This window comes from Cyphomyrmex costatus, unplaced genomic scaffold (genome assembly GCF_001594065.2).
Source record: "Cyphomyrmex costatus isolate MS0001 unplaced genomic scaffold, Ccosl1.0 scaffold70, whole genome shotgun sequence".
NCBI lineage: Eukaryota > Metazoa > Arthropoda > Insecta > Hymenoptera > Formicidae > Cyphomyrmex > Cyphomyrmex costatus.
Window position 1 is genome coordinate 1,681,947 of NW_017280267.1, and position 25,297 is coordinate 1,707,243.

The 25,297-nt window shown below is 32.4% G+C and overlaps 5 protein-coding genes across 6 annotated transcripts in view; 3 read left to right on the forward strand and 2 right to left on the reverse strand.

Annotated features, from left to right (window-relative positions):
• Nucleotides 1–2,676, reverse strand: part of mgl (low-density lipoprotein receptor-related protein megalin) — a 57,542-nt gene extending 54,866 nt beyond the window's left edge. The window contains exon 1 of the mRNA XM_018548226.1: nucleotides 2,086–2,676. Coding sequence (XP_018403728.1) covers nucleotides 2,086–2,254 — 169 coding nt within the window. The 5' untranslated portion in view covers nucleotides 2,255–2,676. The remainder of the gene's footprint in view (nucleotides 1–2,085) is intronic.
• A 7,914-nt stretch (nucleotides 2,677–10,590) lies between these two features.
• COX6B (Cytochrome c oxidase subunit 6B) lies at nucleotides 10,591–15,202 on the forward strand. The gene is made up of 3 exons (XM_018548247.1): nucleotides 10,591–10,759; nucleotides 13,826–13,937; nucleotides 14,599–15,202. Exons 2-3 carry the CDS (start codon nucleotides 13,858–13,860, stop codon nucleotides 14,765–14,767), a joined length of 249 nt encoding a protein of 82 aa, XP_018403749.1. The 5' UTR covers nucleotides 10,591–10,759; nucleotides 13,826–13,857; the 3' UTR covers nucleotides 14,768–15,202.
• LOC108780498 (serine/threonine-protein kinase fray2) lies at nucleotides 12,255–13,803 on the forward strand. Its single transcript, XM_018548243.1, has one exon. It carries the CDS (start codon nucleotides 12,613–12,615, stop codon nucleotides 13,435–13,437), a length of 825 nt encoding a protein of 274 aa, XP_018403745.1. The 5' UTR covers nucleotides 12,255–12,612; the 3' UTR covers nucleotides 13,438–13,803.
• Nucleotides 15,203–15,258: 56 nt separating the features above from the next.
• On the reverse strand, nucleotides 15,259–20,139 carry Max (MYC associated factor X). 2 transcript variants are annotated; one of them, XM_018548244.1, is made up of 4 exons: nucleotides 19,958–20,139; nucleotides 19,841–19,900; nucleotides 17,664–17,898; nucleotides 15,259–16,140 (listed from the first exon to the last, which is right to left on the reverse strand). In XM_018548244.1, exons 1-4 carry the CDS (start codon nucleotides 19,994–19,996, stop codon nucleotides 15,965–15,967), a joined length of 510 nt encoding a protein of 169 aa, XP_018403746.1. In that variant the 5' UTR covers nucleotides 19,997–20,139; the 3' UTR covers nucleotides 15,259–15,964. The 2 variants fall into 2 exon arrangements, with proteins under 2 accessions (XP_018403746.1, XP_018403747.1); XM_018548245.1 differs by lacking the exon at nucleotides 19,841–19,900.
• A 291-nt stretch (nucleotides 20,140–20,430) lies between these two features.
• Pgls (6-phosphogluconolactonase) lies at nucleotides 20,431–25,297 on the forward strand. The gene is made up of 4 exons (XM_018548164.1): nucleotides 20,431–20,850; nucleotides 22,820–23,020; nucleotides 24,110–24,393; nucleotides 24,829–25,297. The coding sequence occupies exons 1-4, from the start codon at nucleotides 20,727–20,729 to the stop codon at nucleotides 24,937–24,939; spliced, it is 720 nt and encodes a 239-aa protein (XP_018403666.1). The 5' UTR covers nucleotides 20,431–20,726; the 3' UTR covers nucleotides 24,940–25,297.

A 25,297-nucleotide genomic window follows, 5' to 3' on the forward strand; every position in this document is an offset into this window, starting at 1 on the left:
TAAGATGTAGGTGGCACTACGTAATCAAAACGCGACGCTATTTATCTAGCTAGGATTGCGTTGTCGAATTTCGGATTCTTGTGGCGATAATTGATTGGTGATCGTTTAATTGACATGGAAAATAAATGAATATATAATGTCTAAAGAAATGTGTATCACGTTTCTCGCACGCAATGTACACCAAAATGTTACTTTGATTAACATAAATCTCTTTCATAAATTTAGAGAAAAATAATTTTCACGTAATTTTAATATTTATGTTTTTTTTAATTATTAATAATTTAAAAGAATAACTTCTTTACGTTTCTTTCATGCGTCCTTTTTATTGCTAGGTCAAAGTATCCTAAACAGAATCTACGTAAACTCCTACTTATTTCTCTCTAATCTGTATCAGAAAGATTATAAAAAAATTATTAACTATTATTTATTTCGTCTTGGAACTGCTAAGAATGAAGTTCACGTCCCATGATTTATGTAAGTTTTTTAAAATGTGAAAGTCAACGTATCGTTATCGAAAGAGCTTTTCTTCAAATCTGTCTCCTTTTCCTATCTTCTTTTTGGACGCAATTAAAAAAAATGTGTCATACTTTTCCTCGGAATTTCATACCAAACAGAATTCTTGTGAAAAGTAACACGTCGAGAAAGACTAGAAAGATAGTGTATGGAAACTCATTTCTTTTTTTTTCAGAATTTGTAGATGGACTGATAAAAATTTGGCGTGGCTTTTGTCACCGGTTTTGCTCTTCTCTCACAAACACAAACGAACACAAACAAACACACACACACACACACACACACAGAGAGAGAGTCTCTTCATTACGTGAAACCGGTTTTCATATCTTTTTCATATCTCTCTCTCTCTCTTTCTCTTCCTCTTTATAATAATAACAATGGATAACTAGTTGCGTGAGTAGTTAAGGTGACGAAAAAGAGACTGGCCCTGATTGACCTTGATTCCGTCAAATAATTTCCTCGAAATTTCAGATCGCATAAGCAGATGAGATTCCGACGAAATGACCTTGTATGTATTTCTAATGAGAAGGAAAAAAATGGTTTATTATCACGTTCGGTGTGTCTTTTAAGAGATTTCTCTGAAGAGGCTTCAAAATCGGTTAAGTCAAGATTTGAGTCTGCCTTTGCCGTTAGTAACTTTTCACTAGCGAATCAATTTCGAAATTGATATGTTCACGTTCACGACTTGTCGATATCGTGATTCATCAACTATTTCTTCACGATCGCGTTTAATTGTGCAACAGACTTTTTAAATCCTTTGTTTACTTTTATGTACATTGACAGGATTCTTTGCAACGTGAATGTTTCTTTTCAACATAAACAACCAGTGGGTGACTCTTATAGCTTAATTACATTGTTCTTTATTTTATCAAATAAAGAAGTCAATAACTTATTAGTTTTTCTAATTAAGAAGGAATAACTTATTAGTTTTTCTAATTAATTTATGACTAATGAATGTTTCCATCGTGTGAAGGTTTTCGTCTCTCAAATTAAAATCTATTAAAATTAATTGTTTAGTAGATTAATTAATCTACCAAATTAAATCAATATAATTTCTATGACTAATCTAGCTTATTATAGAGGACAGAGAGGCTTTGTATTTTTTTCCAACTTTTGCGCGCTGCAAAGCGGAATATTAAGGAAACAAGGTGTGAGGAATCGGGAAGTCGTTTTATATGGAGCAGAATAGTGTTGGAATTAATGTGTGAGTTGTCTGCAAGAAAAAGAGAAAGCATAGTGAGAGAAAAATGTCTTTAATAAGTTGAAAATCCTATAGATAAAATTGATGTGCAAGTTCGATTCGTGATTGACAGCAGGGTGCGACTGCCGGTGTGACTGATAGGATTTATAAAGAACAGAGTCTAATCCTCTCTCGACTCAAAAAAAAAAAAAAATAATTATTTCGAATATTTTAATTTGAAGTAAACAGACTCTCTGGCGAAAACAGCAGATCCTCCCAGCAGCAGAAAGGAGCCGATTGCTCTGATTTAAAGTTTAAAGAGCTTCAAGATCCGCGCGAACGCGCGCGCGCGCACACACACACACACACATACACATACAGAGGGTACTCACCCGACCTGATGGCCGCGACATCGGCAACTCCGAAGAGGATGGCGAACACCGTCACGATGGCGAACATACTCCTGACACTCCATCGCACGACGGATATCCCGGTGAGGTACTCGGCATTCCCGGAAGCGCGTTCACTACCGGAAGGGCCGATGCGTGGCCTCACAGCCATCGCACGCCGTTTTCTCTCTCTCTCCCCTACCTTTTCTCTTTTCCTTTTTTTCTTTTTTTTTTTTACCTCGTCTACTTCTCTCTGTCCCTCGCTCTCTTTCACCCGCGCTCTTTTAAGGAGAGAGAGAGAGAGTGAGGAAGAGAGAGAGAGGGATCACAGGGACACGCACTTTGCACGCAATTATATGTATGTGTATATTATATTTTTATATATTATACAGTAGGTCTCCGCACTTCTGTTTTATATCGAATTTCTCAAATATACAACTCCGAATTTGTGTTCCGCGCGTCAGTGCAAAATGTAAAATAAAAAAGATGCGCGCTATGTGGAATAAATTAAAAAAAAGGGTTTAACGACGACGCGGCACGAGCGAACGCGAGCTCAATTCATGGCTCGTGCGTGCGACGTATACACGGTCGCAATCATCGGGCGACTGACTTGAAGATTGACGCGGCGCGGTGCGGCGCGGCACGGACGGACCCAACATGGCGCCGGCTCATCCCCTCCACCACGTCTAATCACTGGGATGGGGAGGGCCCGTCGCGCTGAGTTTGGTTGAGAAGAACGCGCGAGACTCATACCGATTTGAAATTCGCGGTGGAAGGACAGCCGTTTCTAGGCCATGAAATTGATTTTAACTCTTAATAAATTGACTGACCGAATAAAAAATTAATTTTGATGGACTTTATTTTGTGAAACCAGAAATTATCTTTTTCTTCAATTTCAGACGAGAACTCTCTTTCATGTTAAATTGAAATATACCAATATTACGAGACGTATAAAAAATAAAACAAAGAAGGCTTCCTAATTAAAATATTATATATTAACATTAATTCTTTAATAGATTAGTTAATCTGTTAAATTATATGATTAATATACAATAATAGGACAGAGCGGGGGCTTTTAATCTTGACACGTACCATTGATACACAATATATTCAGAAAATCAAATAAAGCATAAATAATTTTGTAATGAATAACAGTTTACATTTAATAACAGATAACATTTTAAATGAAAATAAAAATGAAATTTAAAATAAAAATTATATTTTAAAAATCAATTATAAAAATTAATCATACTGTGTTAAATATACAAAATATATTCATATACATAAATACAGGCTATTATTGTATAATATATAAATAAGATATAAAAGTATATATATATATAAAGAGAGAGATAAGAAAATTATTCAGAAAATACTAGCAAGGTATTTATGTCTTAAAAACTTAATCAAGTGGAAAATTGTGAACCGAGCATGATTTCAAGCGTGTGAAACGAAAGTCGGAAGGGTCACGTGGCTTTTCATGGGCTCAGTTCCCTAATTCAGGCGACGCGTTTTATACGATTATACTGAAGGAGAGAACAATTTCCGTGGAAACTTTCTCACGAAGACGGCAAAACGCGTAGAGCGCGCAGTTTCTTTTTATCTGGAGAATAAAAGAAATTTTACATATATACCATTAAATTTTAGTTACCAAAAAATTTATTTATTGTAATATAAAAATTATATTATGTATATATATATGTATATAATATTTATATTATAATATATATATATTATAATATATCTGTTTTTATTTCATTACTTACATATACCTTGTTTAAATTGACATGATATTAGATATATAATATTAATAAATATAACGTACATGATAAAACATGTGTTCGTCACTTGCATAAATAAATCACGAAATAAAAGATTGTCTCCAAGAATTAATTTTTACAATTAATGATACTCTCTATAATCAACATCGCTGACTTGTGCCGCTCAACTTGTATCTATTGTGCATACGTAGAAATTTAAGAAAACTGAAATTATGTATTCACTTCAAGTTGTCTTAGATACTCTAATCGGTTTATGTATATTTCTACTCTACAAAATGCAAATTATCGGCACGCAATTGTGGTGCTTCTCTAATGTATTATTATTCAGGACTTACGTCACGACAATTCTAGATTCTCAGTTTTTAAATCCTTCGAGAAACTGCCTTGAATCGTTTGCCACACGTTGATATGCAAATTTGGAAAATTCCATACGATGTATAATAACTAAAAATTGCAGCGCTTCCTCCCCTTCCTTTCTGACATAAAGCTTTATTACGAGTTCGTAAACAGTTGCGATGAAAAATGCGACTATCTGTAACGATTACTGTTCACGTTCGATGATACCATTCTTAAATCTGAAGGCGAGGAAGCATGAGAAAGGTCCGAAAATCGTTGGATATGATACCACTGGTTTTGTCGTGTAACGAAGTGCATTTTCAGAGAAACTGACTTAATTGACGTCCACGCAGTTTCTGTTGCGTAGTATTGAGAAAGTCGAAGAACTTTAAATAAGCAATGTTAGTAGCAAATCAGATATTAATAGATATAAGTAAATTCATTTTATTTAGATTTATCTTTTTTCTTGTCTATACTTATATTCGTATTTGAAAGAATGTATATTACTCACTGTAAATATTCTAATACACAAAAAAAATATAAGAGATACATTTTAAGAAAGATACAATATAAAGTATGTATATCATGTCTAACATTTTTTCTATATCATTGTAATATAAAAATAACTTGTAAATATACATATATAAAAGCTTTTTTGTACAAATAATATTATAAATCGCGTATCTATCATAATTTTCGTTGGTCAAAGATATCGTTCTTAGACTTCGTCGAATTTCTTCATTTCCTATTATTATATATATATGATTTCGTCATTTTTATAAATTGCTCAAATTATTGTTCGTATTCTTTGGAATATTTAGATTTTTCTAAATATTATTTAAAATATTTAAAATATTACTCGTTTATTTTTAAAACTTTAATTGTTGATGACTATAATTCGAGTTGCAAAATATAATTTAAGAATACATATATACAGGATGTCTTTTGTGAAGACCGGAGCAATGCTTGAGGAAGATTTCTGAAATCATTTTGAGACGAAAATCCTAAGACCAAAATATATATCTCGAGGGAAAATATATTTGTTAAACATAACAAGTGTCAATAATTAGAAATATCAGTAATTGTATCTTTGCATACATAATTTTTATATCGATATTTAAAAGAGGCAGTAATTAGTTTTCACTTTTATCATTTTGCCTCGAACGCGCAAATTTTAAGTAATATAATTATAATATACTAGCTTACTCTTATTCTAGCTATAACTTTAAATGCTTATAATTCAAAAACACTAATATAGTTTTTTTTACTTGACATTTCAGTATTAGAATTTTTATTTTAAAATAATTTTGGAAATCTCCTCTTAAGCATTGTTCCGGTCTTTGCGAGATATCCTGTCTAAGTATGTATAATACTTCAACATATTTTATATGATTAATCTTTAAATAATTCATACAGTAGTTGTGCTAGAACACCGCATCAATGAACGCAATCGTACAAATACATTTACCGTACAAATACATTTACACCGTTCTTTCGCGGGGAATTCCCCACTACGATTCTCTCGAGGAAAGGCCTGTATCCATCCGTACCTTTTGTCTTCGCTCAATACGTTGCACATTTTCTCGCGAACACGTTTATTAGCGACGAACGCCGCAAATGCCACAGCCGCTGCTTGCGGCGCGACCTTTTCCATTGTCCCGCGACGTAAATTCGCTTGCTTACGCGGTGTCATGACCAAAGTGATTCTGCTTCTGAGACGTCCAGATCTCTCCGAACTCACTCAATCGATCTATCCAGGTCACCAGATACATACAAAATGCAATTCGACAGAATTAAGTAACAGTAGAGTAACAATGTCGCCAAATATACTTAAATTATATGCGAATATTATTTAAGTATTATGTATAAGGTGACTTAATTATAATTCAATTTATATTTACCTTCTGATTATGGGTATTTCAAAATTTGCCAATCAAAATATCAGAGTAAGAAAGTTTTCAAAAGATTAAGTAAAAAAGTTATGTGTACACATTTTTATTTCAAGCAATAATTTTTAAGATATAAGAGATTAAATAAAGTTTAAAGGAAAGGGTGGACTTTGCTTCACGTGGAAAGTCGTGAGCCCCCTAAACAGGAGACAAATGAGGTAGATCTGGCTTTGCGTAGCTTTAAAACACTAGACTCCCCCACCCCCGTCCGAATCAAACATTTTAAAGATATCACATATTAAAGATGTTACATATAATATTTGTGTATGATACTCTTGAAGCTGCTGCCTTTGTGAAGTATAATACCTTATTGTCATCAATCCGATTATACTTGATTGAATGAAATATTAGCTCTATATGATTCGAGAATTTTAATTAAAAATTTAAAAAATATTACAGTTTCGATATTTTCATATTAAAATTTTCGACTCAAAATTATCTTAGAAGCACGTCTTAGAAGATAATGTGTAGTAGTGATAGTTACAGGACACCTTGTATATAAAAAATTTTTCCTCGAAGAATAATATCTATGTATATCAAATTCCATCGGTTCATAATTTATTCATATCATATAACTATACATAAAATATTATACTTTACTTAATTAGTCGTAGAAGTCTATTCATTGAGCTGTAAATAAGTTATAAATATTCCTCACACATAAAACGGTTAATATAACCCAATTTATAAGCTTATAGTTACAGGTGTGCATTATAAGAAGCAGCAAATACCGATTTCTTCCCCTATTTCAATGTAATCAGTGTCTCTAGCGAAGTCTGATCGGTAATGCGATCAAAGGTTAAACTGCAGCTTTGCGAAAATCAGCTTTGTTACCATCGTGTCGCGTGGTTCGGTTGACGTCCCCGTTACGTCGCCATTAGGGCCCAGCGGTGTACGCGTGCGCGTAATTTGCGTGAGCGAGTGAATAGAGAAAAGGTAAAGTAAGAAGAAGAGAGCGAACGAGCGAACGAGAGAGAGAGAGAGAGAGAGGAGAGAGAACGTCAAATGAGGGAAGGAGATGGTACTTAGTTATTTTGCTCGCGTGCTTGTGGGATTGGGTGTGGAGTTGTATGCGCGTCGGCTGGTACGGACAGGTACCAAATGCCACAAGGTCAAAACTCGCATACAACATAGAGCTTGGTACGCGCGATTCCAGCTCCTCTTTTGGTCCGAAGAACTCCAAGGACCACCGCGATAAGATAGGAAGGTAAAGAGAGAGAGAGAGAGTTGTGCTTCATGTCGCAGAGTTACATCCATCGCCACGATATGAAATTGCTTCAGAGAGCGGCGACACATTTCTCCATACTACAAAACAATAACTTCCGCGAATTTTCATCGTATATGTATATACATATATACGAGAAACATAAATTGCTACACGCTGCCGTTCCGATATTTATTCATGATCGAATAAAAGAATCAAATGTTTTCTCATCGATCAAAGTTATACAAAATTAAATTAATTGCAAGCGTAATATTTGGTGTGGTATTACTAGTATTTTATTATATATTTTTTTCCGAGAAGATTGAACTAAAAAATTTGCATGGAACTTTTATTGGTACTATTAATTGTAGAGACCTCTCGCGGTGTATCATATTTTTTTTAACAGTCATTGTATATTTTTTTACTAATTAAATACTTGAAATTTTGTTTTATTTTGTAAATATAGTATATACATAATTGGAAGAAAATTAAATTAGGACATTTAAACAATTAGTTGTTGTAAGTAAAATGCGTATAAATGTACTAAAATTAGTATGCTCGGTCGAGGATGATAGAGGCCAGGTATTTACTAGCATCATCGAAAAGTAATATCGACGCCGGGCTGGCGTGACGTCAGGAGATTTTAATGCTGGGTCATTATAGCAGGCACGTTATTTTCACAGAATGTTTAATAGCTTTGTCGCTCGATTACGTTCTACTTTATTTTTACATTAAATTTTATATTATTACATTTTGTTCGTTGCAATGCAATGCAAACGGTAATTATCACAATAATGTTATTAGTTTAACAAGAAAAGACTGATAAAAATTAATTAAGTACGAAAATTTCTATATTCAATCAAAGCAGATCTTTATAGTGCTTAAATATTTCTTGAATTTATATTTGTGAATTTATATGCACATCTGATTCTGTAAATTAGGCGTCGAAATTTTTTTCGGTTTTGATATACTATCAGCAGAACGAGAGTATAGTAATATCACATTTTATTAAAATTGATAAGCAATTTAATAAATTTTTAATGCTAATAAGCAACTTGTATAAGACTTATTAATAATCAAGATATGCGGTAATTTTACGATCCTATGTCTGTGTATTCCTATATCTGCGATTAAAATGTAAAGATCGTTTAAATAATTTAGATTTATAATTTTTGCATGTTTGAATTACTCTGTTATTTTTATTATTAAAAAATAATTTTTGTTCAATATTATTACATTTATCCTGTATAGTAAATTTATCATAGAATATCTGTGATCCTCATTTAAAATTCAAAAAAGGGAAATTTTGATATAATTTTTTGTTGCAGATTATTATTAATAAAAATATTTATAATTTTTAAATGTGACAAGAAACTTAATTAACAAACCGATACTTAAATTATTTTTGTGTATAGTTCGGTATGCTTTAAAATATTAAAACATACTTTCCTTTAAACATTTTTGTTTTAGTTAGAGTTTTGTATTTTTACGTAAAGAAATGCATTTATCTTATTTTGTCAACTATAATTAAACTGTGTTTAAAAATTGCCAGTATGGAAAACCTGTAGTTTATACAGATTTTCAGTATTAACAATAAATTTTGAAACACAGCTAGCCTTAGTTGCAACATTTAGATATAGATACATATATATACAGTTTTCTAAAAATATATAAATTTACAAATATTTTTAAAAATGTCAAAGTCCACGTAAAAATCATTTAATAATTTTTATATGCTTGTGAAAGTGATTATTTATTAAAGTGAAAATTAACCGGACATGATCCAATGTATGCAATATATAAAGATGCCAAAATGATAACTATCTAAATTTAAGTGATTAAAAATAAAAAGTTTATAATATTTATAGTACTAATTTAAAATTTATTTTCGTAAATATTTATATGTATGTTTAAAACTCATTAAAATTCGATTTTTATTTAAAACTATGTATAACATTACAAGTATGCATACTTATTCATGCAACATTTATATAATAAAAATTTAATGATATATTATTTAAATATTTAAATAATAGGAAATTATCAATTGTCGATAATGTCATCGTTCTTCAATTATTCTTGTTCCTAATATTTTCTTCATTGTGCGCAAGGCCTAAAGCTCTATGTTCACACTTCACGGTGCTAGAACTCTGTTCGAATTCTCGAACCGAGAAATGTGTAACTAACTTGCCGTTTTCCGTAAAAACTACATATTGATTGGCTACACATTCCTAGATCCAAGAACTCGAACCGAGTTCTTGCACTATAGATACAGGATTTTAGTCTTTAAGAGCCCCAACACACACTTTTGCATAACGCATAAAGTATGTGCATAAGGAATTTCATTGGCCCATTTTCTTATGCATGAATCAATGGACCAATCAAATTCTTTATGTATATGGTTTATGCGTTATGCAAAAGTCTGTGCTCCCCGCTTAAGTTCGGATCTACAGGTTTTTAAGGAATAGACGAATCACAATCAATTATTTTCTTCGCATTTGACTGTAATTGGTCAATTTCTTACGGTTTAAGGCTTAAAGCATCTATTGTAGATCCGGACTAATAGAAGAGAGAAGAGCGGCCATGTCGAACGGACCGATAATCATGGACATAGGGAAGATTCGAACCAAAAAAATCGTGGACATTACCGACACGAGGTCTGTTCTTTATTGCTGAACTTTTGCACCAGTTCATGTTTTTTCCTTTTCCCTTCTCCTGGAGAGAAAAGGAAGAAAGACGAACTGGTGCAAAAGTTCAGCAATAAAGAACAGACCTACGATCGTGGACATTGGCTACATAGATAGTTCGATGTCCACGTTTTGTGGACATAGAGACGCTTCAAAATAAAGTAACAGGTAAATGGCCGCCATTATATGTCGATGATGGCCGCTCTCAGGCTTCTCTCTGGTATAAAGCCCAAGACACAATGCGAGGGAATAGCGATAGCGATAAGGGTCTGCGCACAATGGAGGAACAGATATTAGATATTAAAATATTAACCTATCAGATACCAGTTACACCGGACTACACAATTCTGATAGGTTAATATTTTAATATCTAATATCTGTTTCTCCATTGTGCGCAGCCCTAAGTTTCAACCTATCAAAAATGTGTATTCCGGTGTATTCGATATCTGATAAGTTGAAACTTACCGCTATTCTCTCACATTTGTGTCTCGGGTTTTATTCAATGGATTACGTCCGCCATTATGCGCAAGGGCCGCAAGGAGAAGTGATGCTCTTCTATGTTTCATAACGTTCGAGGTGGATTGTTCTCGTAATCTCGTCTGGCACGTCCGATCACGTCCGCCCGACGAGGAAACTCTTTTGAAGGTGTATGACGTAACGACGTCTTCGTCTGGCACAGTGTTTCTTAGAGGCTATATTTCGACTGCACAACTGATTAAGGTATTACGCATACAGATTAGCGTTACTTAAAGTGATCCAGCGAGACGCTCGACGGGACGGTCGTGTCCGCACGCGCGGGTAGAGGGTATTCGCCATTCCGTTAATAAATCTCGAGGAAAGTCGTCGAAGGAACGGCTCGCGTTCCCCTCCTCGCCTCCCTTCCCTCATTTTCCTGATATAGTTTAAAGTCCCGCGAAGACGTGTAACTCATCGTTTTCGATGTGTTCATTCCCTCCATTTTCCTTTGTTAATCTCGTCGAGGATGAGAAGTTCCCGGGATTAGCTGGCGACATGTAGGATTTGATTAAAGTCGGAGCTCTCTTAGATTCAGGATTAATTTTTACCCTTTTCTCTCTCTCTCTTTCTCTCTTTCTCTCTCTCATTTTACATTTCCAAATATACTGTAAAAAAGCGAATAATATATCATACATAAAGCACAGTTGCTTTACAATCAGTGTTTTTCTTAACACTTTTCTCTTGTCTTCTCGAGACACTGGCTGCATTCAACAAAGAAAGCAATTTTGCAACTGTTGTAAAATTCACGTCGCATATAATATCGCAGTAATATAGTAGTAATATAGCAATATAGCAAAAATATTACATATTACAGTGTATCATCAAAATATTGATATATTACAGGAAGGTAATCAACATTGAAATATAGTAATGTTATGGCAATATAATTTGTAATAGAATGACACTAATTAATAATGTTTTTATGTCTTTGATGCTAGAGACATCATTAAGGTATCACAAAATTATGTGTATACACATACAATTTTGTAAATAATATTTATAACTTTTAATTTATATGTATATATTATATATATGTAGGGAATAGAAGAGTTACTTTTATAGTTACTTTTCATAATAATGTGGTAACAATGTTGCAATTTTTAATGACTGTAATGATAACTAACTAAATGCTTAAGAGGCTAAAATTATTTTAGCCTTTTAACCGTTTAGTTACTATTACAATTATAAAAAATTACAACATTGTTACCACCTTGTTATAAAAAGTAACTGTAAAAGTAACTCTTCCATTCCCTGTAAAATTATAATGTTTATATTATATATATATTATAATTTTATATAATAGTCACATTGTATTGACAGTTAGAATTATTTTCTAATTAATATCATATGGAATTACTTTTAAAATATGACATAAAAATATCAATATAGTAAATTTTGAAAAAAATGTTTTTTAATGATTTAATTTTTCCCATTAAATGTAACATAAATATAAGCATTATATAATTATCATAGAAATATTATATAATATTTCAGTGATATATCTTAGTAATATTTTATTTTCGTGGTTATTATAATATTACTGTGATATCTCAATAATATTTCAGCAATATTTCTGCTAGATTTTATTGTAATATTACAACAGAAGAATGATGTTACTGTGAGATTATATGCTATGTGGAATTTACTTAAATGTGATTGGTTCATTTAGATTCAACGAAGAACAATCACATAAGAATTTTGCAATAGTTGCTGCTTTCTCTACCGAATACAGCTGCTGCAAAACAGTGCGATTACCATGCTGATCTGTTAAACCAGTTAAACCATAGCTTGATGATCGCAGGCAATGCCCTTGATTCGATGTAAAAATATCCTCTCTGATTCGTCGTATATCTGTTACCATTTGTCATGTCTACATTATGCTCTCTTGCTCCATAAGTCCGCCTGTCTCTCTCGTAAATGCACACTAAAAAATAAATAGATAAAAAAGAAAAATGCCCAAGTCATATGAAGGCGGGAGGATCCAGAACAAGCCATATACTCATGGAAGGCAGTTTCTATCCTTATAGGTCCATCCTTCGGTACGACCCACCAGCGTGATGGACTCAAAGCGGTACGAACGCAGCGCCAGATCGAATACCGAATCGCCACCCACTCCGCCCTCGCCTCCCATGTATAGCACAGGTTACACCACGACACATGACAGCCACAAGAGCAGAATCGCAGGTACGCGGCGTTCGCCTTCACCTGCCCTGGATTACCATCGAAGCAGTAGATCCTCACGGAACGACTCCCCACTCCAGGAGCGACGTAAGCGCCGTCGTAGCGGCTCCAGGTCGTCCCCAGTCCGCTCCCACAGACGGTCCAGGTCCAATGATAGAGACAGGGATCGCGACAGAGAAAGATCACGCAAGTACTCAAGAAGAGACAGATCGCGTTCGAGATCACATGGTAGGTCTCGTTCGAGAGACAAGAAACGAAGTCGCAGTCGTAATCGCAGCAGAGATAGAGACAGGCACAGGTACAGCCGCAGGCACCATACCAGGGGAACCTCGTATGAATCCGATGCCTTAGAGGAGCATGGAGAGTTACACCAAACAGCTGCTGTTGTCCCACAACCCAATGCCTTCAAAAATGACGGTAGTTTTATGGAGATGTTCAAGAAGATGCAGGAGCAGATGCAACCTACCATGCAAAAACCCACTACTTCAGTACTGGAGGAAAAGCCTGTGGTGCCGCCGCCGTTGATGGTGGGCAAGAGGAGGGGTGGTAGGATCTTAAAGACTGGTATGGTAGCGAAACCAAAGACAGAACAGACAACAGAACAGCCAAAGGACGCGTGGTCCTTGTATATGGCAGAAGTAAAGAAGTATCGAGAGGTTTGCTGCCAGGAGGAGGATAACACGCGACCGTTGGTTAAATAGCTTCGACAATTCGTCTTTACGTACTTTGGCTCATTATTTTCCTTCTAAGACACTTATAGTTGATAGTTAATTCTTAAAGCAACAGATACTTCTCGAATGCACCTTTCGTTCATTTTGTTTTGCTATGAACTTTTTACGTTCATTTAAGATAAAATTTATTTTTCAACGATCTGAACGAAAGAGAACAAGTGCCGTGAGAAACGGACTCATTTGTGATATAGTGTCGTGTATGTGTGTGTGCGCTTTGAGAGACGAATGGACAAGAGCAAGAGAGAAATGATAGAATTTACATTTATGGGCAAATAAAGGGGCTTAAACAAGGGAGGGAGAGAGAAGGTGAAATGCTACACAAATTCATGCTGAAATTTAGAGATTAAATAATTTATAGCTTGTCAAGCAGTATCCTGTATTGTTATAATCATGAAGATTTCGGACCTCAGTGAGGACAAGTGGCAAACCGCACCCTACGATCCTAGGTTTCCTAATCAGAATCAAACAAGGTAAAGATCAAATGATCTCTTGTAATCAAAAATATATGTATCTTGATTAGTGAAACTTATCATCCTAACATGATCAATTTTTAAAGAATCCTCAGATCTTTCTCCTTTCTAAAGGAAAGTATAATGTACCACTGTTATATTTAATTTCTTTTGTCATTGAACTCGTGTTATCAACAAAATAGTCTATTCATCAAACATGTTACAGAGTAATGCATGAAATGTCAAATCATTTAATTATCCCAGTTTAAATAGTGACCGAGGTACCAGCTGTACCAATTTTAATACAAATAAAAATGTATTATATTTGAATCAATGATATGACATTTTATGTTTTATTATCTTGTAATTACATGTATACATACTATTAATGTTTTTCGTGGTATCAAAATTACAAAAATTAAATATGGAAGAATTGTCACAATTCAAGTTGATTTGTCAAATGCTAGTAAAATTTACAATTATTTAAATTCTTTATTTTTATGGAGTAGGCGCTAGGTGTGTATATGTATGTATATACATATTTCATAAATTGTTTATAAAGCAATTAAAGATAAAAAAAGATAGTCATTTTGTCTCGAGAGCATAATAGAAGCTTCACACTCGTACTTATTACTTAGGATGAAGAAGGCGAATGTCTTTAATTAAATTTGATAATCTATAGATATTGCTACCAGAGCTACGTAGACTTCCATCGATGCAAGAAGAAGCACAACGAAAATTATGAGGCTTGTCAATACTTCAAAAGAGTCTATACTTCAATGTGTCCAAACGCCTGGGTAGAGAAGTGGGATGAACAGATTGAAGCAGGCACATTCGCTGGTCGCATCTAGAATTTCCAACGATTGATAAATCGCATCTACTTTTCAAATAGTCTAACAAGATTTTAGAATCGTGTCATTTCCTGTTTGTAAAATAAATTAATTCAAATAAATCCTAATGACACTTCAATCTCTTATCTTTCTCGTTATATTGGGATCTTCTGTTACATTTCGGCAGATGTTTGTATGTAAAACTTTTTATAGTTATACTTTTTTCTTCTAATAACGATTACAATTGTAATGATCTAATTTGTAAACTGTGTAAGCTTAAAAATTTTACTTATTTGTGGTATTATATACATATATATGCGCGTGTATGCTATATGTGCGTGTGCGCGCACACAACCATACGTACACACCAAAAAACACATATACAGTCCATAGCTCGCGGCACGAATAAAGTATAATAAAAAGCTGTAAATCTATAAAATATTCTTTAAAAATGTATACGTGTTTTTTTTTTCATAAATTTACTCTTTTGATTTAAACAATGTTTTCTATTCCTAGACAAATTAATGTTAATTATTTTAATATGACATGAATTACAAATAAATCTTTATTAAGCAAATATTGTATAGTTTTAAACAACATCAAGATATAGACATGGCGCATCAATATGTTGGTACTCTATCAGTTATTCGCCATTAATATAATAAAATATTACGCGATATTGGACTGAATTAATATATTTACAACTTGATAGTCGATTGAAACAATCGATTCTGAAAGCGATTTCCGAGAGAGAGTATCAAACATAAATAAAAAATTGTGAAACATACGATGTCGAAATTATGATACAAAAGTCCAAATATTACTACACAATTGGTGACAATTATAATTATTCATAGACAAACTGCTTGCAAAATTGAAGGTAGAGACTATATTTGTGATATTCCAAGATCACCAACGAATATAATTTATATTAATACAATATTGTTGCTTAACATGTATTTATATACATTAAGTTGTAAACGCAAGTATTACAAGATACCAGTACTCGCCATATGTTCTTAAACGTTTCTCACTTTAGAGTATCGCTATGTTACAAATATACTATAGAACATCATCACTAATGATTTACTTAAATAAGTACCTACCTACGCATGCTCGCACAATACACACGCAATTTATATATAACTTACAAATATCTCGAAAGACGGATCATCATATGAAAATAAAATATCAAGAGAAAAAAAGTACAGAGTATCGTCAATGATGCAGACTGGCCACTTTTAACTTTTTTGGCTGTCGAATTGCTTGACCAGTCTCGCTGTCAGAGGATTCAGACTCTGTGTCGTTGTAACCACTTATACCCACTGATTCAGACTTGGTCACCTCGCAGGTCTCGGCGTAGCCAGTAAGTGAGGCTTTTTCTAACGAACGGACTAAAAGAACAAATAATTAGATGAACCAAGTAATATCCTATTTTTGTTTATTTCACAGTCAAAATACAAAAACTTGAGTCTTTTTCAAAATATCAACTAAATTGTAATAAAATTAAAAGAAGATATACTATAAGCGATAAGAATTAAAAAATGTAATTAATAGGTACATAATTTAAAATTTAACAATTTAGCCATGTAACTTTATTAAAAAATAATTTTGTATTAACACATCCATTGTTAAATTATCGAAAAATATTTTTTTTTCGAACTCTTCAAATTATGCAAATAATGGTAATATTTTTTAATAAATGTCACATTTAACAAAATCTATCAAAATGCAAAAATTTAAAATATCCTATTTAAAAAAAAAGATGTATTGTTTCTTTTGTCTCTTTTTGGAGGGATTAGCGATACTTTATTTATCTAACAGATAAAGTATCCCTCAATAGTTGTCATAAATTTTTGCAAGAATTTTCTCGCTATTTTTAATGGTTTCAAAAAAAATACAGGGTGTAACTAAAGTAAGGTAACAAACTCCAGGACCAAGCTCCCTACATCAAATATGATAAAAAGTTCATATGATCATATGTCCACAAATTCGCTGTTACTGAGACAGTTCAAAATGTTTATTATTAGGGGAAAAAAGAGTAGTATTTATTATATTATTTAATAGTATTTATTTCCAATTTTTAATTATAACAAATGTTCAAAATATCTCGTTTGATATGCTTGGATACAAGGACGTCGAGTGGTTCATCGCTCGGTGCGATTGACTCGCGCAATCTTTAGACAGAGTACAATACCTGTGTCCACACGTGATTTTTCGCGTGTGAGGAGCCGAAAATGGGTCCACCTGATAAAGAAAATCTAGGATTATCAGCGCCGTACGGATTCGGCGTTAAATTGTAAGTCCTAGGGATTGTAGGAAAGAAAAATCGTAACGGAAAACCAGGAGAAAAATGGGAAGAGATGGTTTTAACTTAATACTAAAACCAGTTAGGGCTATTTTGAATTACATCTCAGTAGAGAGGACATATGTTCATATAAACCTTTTTTTTCATGTTTTGGGGAATTTAGCATCATAGTTTGTTACTTTGTTTTATTAGGTTGTTCGGAAAGTTTGTTTCTAGCTCAAAATAGTAAATGTTTCAATTATTGCCGCTTTTTTTAATTGCGGCATTTACATAAAAGTAAGAGATTGTTATACATTAAAAATATTTTTAATGTTAAACTATAACTGTCATATATAAATATAAGCACAACTGTATAAGATATTTGATGTGTTTTATATTTATGAAATAATTAAAGAAATTAGAAATGTCACTAAAGATGCAAACTCCATGATCTTCTAATTAGAGAAGTGAAGCGGAACTGTATGATTTGATATCAATACTCAAAACACCTCGTGTATCGCAACTCGCGGTTTCGTGTAAAGAACATAGTAGTAGTGTCGCTGCGCTTGTCTCAGCACCGAGACACTACCGTGTCTTCTGATCCGTAACTATGAAAAAAGAGATAATTACTTTGAGACTCTAAGAGAGTATTCTGTCTCTTGAGGTCATCGATATCTTGCTGATGAGATGTATTTTTACGCCGCATATATTGAATGTACTCCGCTGCTTTTTTAAGGATTTGCGCTCTGCTTGCAACTTTTTCCCCCTGCAGGGACGGTACGCAATCTCTCAGACTGGAAAAACTGTCTTTGATGTGGTCCCGTCGCTTGCGCTCCAAAGCATTATGATGTGCCCTTTTTTCTGCCTAATATATTCAAAATTCTTATAATCTTGTATATTTAATATTATATTAAATAATTTATAAAAAATAGACAATAGTGTAAAAGATAAAGCTGCAACTTAATAGTTTGAATTAAATTATGATTTTTAATCCTTAAAGTGAAAAGTGTACTTGAAAATGATCAAAATATCAATGTTTCAAATAAAAGTGGAACAGTTTTGAGGACATATTTGATCATTGTTTCTTTTTCTAGATGGAAATCTTAAAAAGGTATGAAGATCGCACCTCCATTTTTTAAAATAGAATTATATGATTTTTTTATATAATATGATTTCTTTAATTCTGCATATAAAAGTATATATTAAAGTAGAAAAAAATAGTGTTTACGAGATATTTTATACTTTATTCTGCTACATACTCTGACATGAAATATTAAACATCTCTAAACTATTGGCTTTTTAAAAAAAAAACATTTTTATTTTAATACTTTCATACATAATTAGAGAAATCATAATATGTAAAAAAAAAGACTATATAATTCCATTTAAAAAAGTGAAGGTGAGCTTCGTACTTTTTTGGTGCCTTCATCTAGAAAAATAGAAACAAAATAACGGAATCAAAATACATCGTTCCATTTTTATTCAAAATATTTTTCCAAATTTTGTATATTTTTTTGAGAAATCAGCTTTATATTTTGTTACATCTTGTATATAAATTAAATAGATTATTCTTGCAAAGATCAGGATAGGCAATGAACCTGCAAGTTTAAGTTAAACAGTTTCTCAATTATCCTGTTGCTAAATTCTTATTGAGTAAAACAACCCCTTAGATCAAACTATATAGCATGAGGATTGTTTCGTAGTGAAAATAAATAATATACAAAAAAACAGCTGGTAATAAAATATTTTATTGTCACTAAAAAAATTATCACTTTAGCTTAATTCAGCGGCACCTTTGGCTTATAGAAACGGTATGGCACCTTCGATTGGTTTTTTGACGTAAATTATCATTAGAAACATAAGCCACAGAAAAATATATATAGAAATATGCACGAAATTTTTTACTACTTCAATTACAAGTCATCAATTTTAAAATCGTGGGAGGTCTGCCATACTTCTGTTTCTATTTCCCTTTATATTTATTGAATAAATGATGAATTAATAATTTCAAACGGTAATAAACAAAGACTAAATTTTTACCATCATCTCCTGAACTATTAAAATATACAGTCATAAGCCAATCAGAAGGCTGCATTAGCATTTTACGACACTACTTAAAATGGTCTTAAGATAAGAACTAACTATTGAGTACCATCGTTAAACACTGCAACCCAAGTAGTTAATTACACTTTATTCCTTGTCTGAATTATGATATTTTTCCATAAGAATAAATGAAACTCTCAGATAAAATTGAGTATTCTAACGGTATTGCAGCAACATTCTAAAATATTAACAGTTATCTGGATTCTAAATGTGTATTATTTTTCCATGAAAATATATTTGTCTTTAGAGTTACTTTTGTTTCATCTGGAAAAATGCCAATTTTTAATTCATATCACTTTTCTGTTAATTTAGCGATGTGAAAAATTTTTACAATTCTGAATTTTAACATTGTGTCTTAAATAGAAAAATCTAATCACTTTATTACGAGAAATTATTATCATTGTTTTATAACAGTTGTTCCTATTGATAGCTGAAAAGATAATTATTTCACTATATTGATTACAATACTTATTTTACTATATTGATCGTATGTAGAATCAGCAAACACAACAAGCAATACTATTTGATGATAAACATAAGATCTACAGCATTAAAGAACTGAGGTTAGATACATCGTCATTTTGACAGTCATTAGATGCGAAAGAAAAAATCGCGTGAAAGAAATCTTTCTCGTTGTGCAGGAACATCGAGACTTAATCGTCGGCCGTGGCGAAAAAATTCCAGGGCCGATCATGGAATCTCACCTGAGAGTAGTATTGCGTGTTGTTGGAGTGCCTTAGTCTTGAATCCGAATCGTCGCCATCCTAAAAAGATGGAAATTCAGTCAGAGATTCTAGTGAGAGCGAAACTCGCCTACTTACGTCACTCTCGATATCGATGTCACGATCATCGTCGCTCATCCTTAATATATATTGGAAATCCGTAAAGATCAAGATATATTTAATAGCAACAGCGTTCACAATCGTTCTTGATGTCACTTGATGTGATGTTTTGTGGTAAGAACTTGCAGTGCGTCAGCCGTCATATACAGTCATATAAAGCGTCGACAGTACCCAAAACTGCTCGATAAAGTCACTAGATGCCACCAGACAGAAAACAAAGTATCGTAAGTTTTCCCCTAGAACGAATCAGTGAAAAATTGGTAAAGATGCAATGGAGGGCAATCCTCTCAAAAATCGATTAAATTATACTCATTCGACGCATTTTTTTTTTATTAGTAATTATTATTAACAGTTAATTTCTTATTGCTGTTGATTGCATTTATTTAGCCTGTTCTTTGTTTCACTAAATATTAAGGTTATGTTAACAATCATGAAGTTACCTTTGTGTGGTTTTTGGTATATTTTGATGTAAATAGGTCCTTATCACGACTGAATGCGTTTTTATCTGGTTTTTATCTTAGAAGCAGGGCAGTATCATGTCAGGGGGTAGTACAGGGCACCACTAGAACCGTGTCAGTATTATGTATCGAATGTGACATTAGCAGTAATAAAGTTGGCTGTCGTGTGTCACGTTCAGTCGTATAAAGTCGTATCGTGTGGTATCGTGTTGTCGTGTACAGTCGTATACGAAACTGCATGGGACGTGTAATCTCTCTTTCGTTTGGTCACACGCGAAGAAACGTACGCAATGACGGAGATAGTGGTGGCCACCGACGAGGAGCAGTTACTCTCCAGCATTTCTAACCTCATCGCCCGCGCCGCCGACGATGCGATTTCACGCGATGACCGGATCTTTCGTTTCGGTGTATCAGGTGATCCACAATTTTTTAATACAACTTATTTTTATATTTTCTCCTGTTCCTGGCTGCTACTCACAATTCACTGACAATAAATTTTATTACTGCCCTATAGTTTTTACGTTTTATACGAATCTAGTTTTGAGATATATAATATGTATATATATTAGTTCCGATAAGTTTCCTCATCAATCACGCGAGAATGACTTTGGTTTTTCAGTTTCGCTTAAAGCCACATTCTCGTGCTGTTAAAATTGGAAAACGAGCCTTAATCTTATCTATTCACGAATTCGTCAATAAATAAGATTTCATAAACTTCTGATTTTCGATTTTAATCTGCCCTTTTCTTAAATATTTTTCGTACACATACAAATTGCAAGATTTTTAATTATCATAGATGTGATAAATTAAGAAAATCATTATAAGAGAAATAGTTTAAGAATACTTGCAATTAGTATAACTATTGGAAAGAGAAGTAACAAATTTATACATTCTGGAAAGATCGAAAAAAGTGCAGAAAAGTACAGTTGTGGAAAAGTGATCATGTGATCGTATGATCGATCATTTGACTCGGTTATTCATTTATTTGTCGTGCTTTTATACGTTTTTTTTATTTTTGATCGGTTATCGAGTTAATATGTCGCCGAATTATGAATTATAAACCAAGAGACGACTATATTTTGTTACTTATTTTGAAAAATATGGGAAATAAGTAACCTTTTATTTCATTAAGATATCAATTACGGACTCTTCGAAATTCAAAACAATTAAATTAAAATATGTAAATGGCTTCTTGATTGAGCCAACTTCAAATAAAAAATGAAATAAACGCAATGATGTTATCTGAGCTGAACATGGCGATGTAAATAGAATATATTATATGTATGTGAATAGTAGTGATCTGATGAATATGCTTCGTAAAAAATCGGAAATTACTTGCATATCGACTGAATGTTTATAATTTCTTGATATTTTAGAGAAAGAAAATTACGTTGAGAAACAGAAAGATATTTTGAGCCAACTTTGATATTATTTTTGTTAAATCTTTTGAATTTCTCAATAAAAAAAATAGAATGGAAGGAATAATGAACCATAATGTATTATTTATGTTTTTCGCTTTTTTTCACAAATTTTTCTTCATTGAAAGCCTTCAGTTCTATTATTGATAGTATTAAAAATAAATTTAAGAGAATAGTCATTATCCAACAATGTATTAATCACACTAATGAATATTAATTACATTAATGTTCGTTAATACGAAAGTAACAGGATTCTATCAACCAGATTAAAAAATATATCTCTTTTTTGAGAGATGGGGTGATTTAAAAAAGAATTATTTTTTTGAAAATGTAGGTTTCTATACTAATAAAAAATCAGGTGTTCACCCTTGATCTTCATCGTGATATCCAAGAAATTTAGTAAATCATCTCTAATTTTTAAAATGAATTGAAGTCGAGAATGTACAGAATTAAAACATTCCAAAAACAAATCAATTTGGATATGGAATAGCAGCACACATCGTCTACATAATGATAGTAGTAAAAAAGAATCTGGAAGTGTGCGTGCATGCGAAAGAAAGAGAGAGAGAGAGAGAGAGAGAGAATTTGAATTTATTGACACGACTCACTATATTCAATGTACAGAGTAAGTAAAAAGTCTCGGATCAGTGAAATTTCTCGGAAACAAAACATTTTTAGCAAAAATGATTTAGACAAAAGTTGTAAAAGGTAGAAGATCTATTTACTGATCACATCTGTTTGGCCTTGGCAACGTCACTCAAAGTCAAAGATGTGATCAGTGAACAGATTTTTTCCAGGACTTTTTATTTACCATGTATAAATGCTGAACTAAAAAATAATCACTACGAATTAAATGCATTTGATCGAGTTGATTTTTTTCCTCAGTGTATGTAAATGTTATATGTATCAAATAATCTAAAAAAGAATCAAGAAAATTATTTTTAATTTGTTATTGATTTGTATAGGCGGTTCGGTAGTACAATTGCTGGCTAAATCTCTGCCTGACATTGCAACCGACTGGAGCAAATGGCGCTTCTTTTTTTGCGATGAACGAGTGGTGCCTTTGGATGACTCTGAGTCAAATTTCGGTCTTTACAAAAATTGTTTAATAGGAAAAGTCCCCGTTACCGAGGAGCAGTTCATGAAGGTCGATCCAGAACTTGATGGTACTAGATCCGTAATCTATTTCTACTTTTAATAAGAATACACGATAATCTATATACTTTACATTTGTTATTTACTTAAATACTTGTCTATTAGCTTGTTTATTATAATTTATTATTATTTATATACATATATATATATATATATGTATATAACACTCAACAAAATTCAAGGATTACTTGTTCCACCCTGCAAAAATAGGCAAATTGTATCGTATCGAGATTTTTAAAAAAGCATTTTAAATCTTGAAATCTCTACTTTTCGGAGACCTGTACTTTAAAAAATCGTATTACTGATATTTCATAAAGTCACACAAACATAAATGAAGATGCATCAGATCTCAAAATTTTTTACGAAATTGCACAAAGTTACACGGAGCCAAATAAAAATTGTGCATAAATGCTGTTTACAGCTTTCAAAGAGTGAATCTTTACCTTTAATTTTCTTTTTTGTTGAGCTCTGTACAATTTCTTTTTCATCGAGAGTTATTCAACATTGAAGTAAAAATGACTCTTGATATTAAATGACTTAAATTTTGTTAAAAAACTGCAAGCAAACTTCAAGATAAAATAACTTCGTCAAGAGTCATCATATCAAGATGTTTAAAAAAGCATTTTAAAGCTTGAAATTTTTACTTTCCCGACCGGTATTCCAAAAAACGATATTACTGATATGTCGTGAAGTTACATAAACATAAGTGAAGGTACGTCAAATCTCAAAACTTTTTACGAAATTTGAGAAGTTCCACGACGCGAACTAAAAATTGTGCACAAATTTTGTATAATTTTATAAAATATCAGTAATACAGTTTTTTAAAATACAGGTCTGAAAAGTAAAGATTTCAAGCATTAAAATGCTTTTCTTTTTTAAATTTCGATATGGTGATCTTTGATGAAATTATTCTATCTCGAAATTTGCATGATGGGACAGTGATCCTTTTTTGTTGAGTAGTGTATTTATAATTATCATTTTGTAATTTATATCTTGATTATTCATTATCTTGTTATATAATTTATGTACACATATATTTTTATATTTTTATATTATTTTTATTGTTTATCATTTATTTATTTATTTATATATATTTGTAGCCGAGAACGCGGCGAAGGATTACATTAAAAAAATGGCCTTCTTCTTCCCGCCGGATAGATTACCGAGATTCGATTGTCTGCTGTTGGGTGTGGGCCAGGATGGGCACACGTGCTCGCTCTTTCCGGGTCATCGAGCCCTCGATGATGAAAACATGTGGGTCACATGGGAACTGAACGCGCCAAAACCACCATCCAATAGAATTAGCCTCACTATGCCGGTCATTAATAACGCTCGCACGTGCGTGTTTATTGCCACTGGCGCTAGCAAGGCCGAGATCGTCAAAGTAAATACCAAACTTCTAAAATAATTTCAATTTTTTAGTTTAAGATATATTTAGATAATTTTAACATGAATAGTAATATTTTTAATTGAACGATTTTTCTTAGAACTTAAAACTTTTAAATGTAATTTCTCGAAGATATTCAATTAAAAAAGAATAAATACAGTAAAGAAAATTTTAAAAGATAATAAATCAACTATAATTAAGACATTTAAGAATTTATGCCATTTTTTTGATCGAATAATTCTCTAACAATTAGATTTCTTATATTGCGTTTGCTTTTGCTTTACTTTATATTTATCATTGATTTATACCTATTAGAACAGGCATGGGTTAATAAATATTATAGAACTGCGCCTAAAGTACAAGCGAAATGTGTAAGATAACTAAAAAAATAAAGATTTGATTGTATCTAAATTATTAATGTTATGTTCACAGAGAGTCTTGAGAGATAAAGAAGATTTACCAGCTACTAGAGTGGAACCAGTTGATGGTACTCTTGTTTGGCTGCTCGATCAAGAAGCGGGCAGGTTACTCAACTCAGACTGAAAAATGTGAGGTGGGATTAAATAAGACTATTACTATATATACAAGATTTACATAAATTCTATGACATTCCATACTATGTGCACATTGTAACTATTTTTTTCTTTAAATCTTTCTTCAGATCTATGTTTTAACGTATTTTTTCATTACAATTTACTATTAAAGTCGATAGAATAACTTGAATAAGTGTTATTATATGCTCGTACCAAAGGCGTGTGGAAAAGACTCGCGAGAAAATTGAAAATTCAATTTTCGACTGATATTGCTCAACAATGTCGTTTATATTAAAAAATATTTTGTTATCATGAACCAATTTGCGTATTGTAAAAAGACAATATTTAATAAAAAAAAGTAATAAAAA

Coding starts and splice junctions, on each gene's coding strand:
- LOC108780498 (XM_018548243.1), top strand. CDS start 12,613: ATGGACTCAAAGCGGTACGAACGCAGCGCCAGATCGAATACCGAATCG.
- COX6B (XM_018548247.1), top strand. CDS start 13,858: ATGAAGATTTCGGACCTCAGTGAGGACAAGTGGCAAACCGCACCCTAC. Junction 13,938..14,598: donor CCTAATCAGAATCAAACAAG/GTAAAGATCAAA, acceptor GATAATCTATAG/ATATTGCTACCAGAGCTACG.
- Max (XM_018548244.1), bottom strand. CDS start 19,996: ATGAGCGACGATGATCGTGACATCGATATCGAGAGTGAC. Junction 19,901..19,957: donor ACATCGATATCGAGAGTGAC/GTAAGTAGGCGA, acceptor CCATCTTTTTAG/GATGGCGACGATTCGGATTC. Junction 16,141..17,663: donor TACTCTCTTAGAGTCTCAAA/GTAATTATCTCT, acceptor TTGTTCTTTTAG/TCCGTTCGTTAGAAAAAGCC.
- Pgls (XM_018548164.1), top strand. CDS start 20,727: ATGACGGAGATAGTGGTGGCCACCGACGAGGAGCAGTTACTCTCCAGC. Junction 20,851..22,819: donor CTTTCGTTTCGGTGTATCAG/GTGATCCACAAT, acceptor TGATTTGTATAG/GCGGTTCGGTAGTACAATTG. Junction 24,394..24,828: donor GCAAGGCCGAGATCGTCAAA/GTAAATACCAAA, acceptor TTATGTTCACAG/AGAGTCTTGAGAGATAAAGA.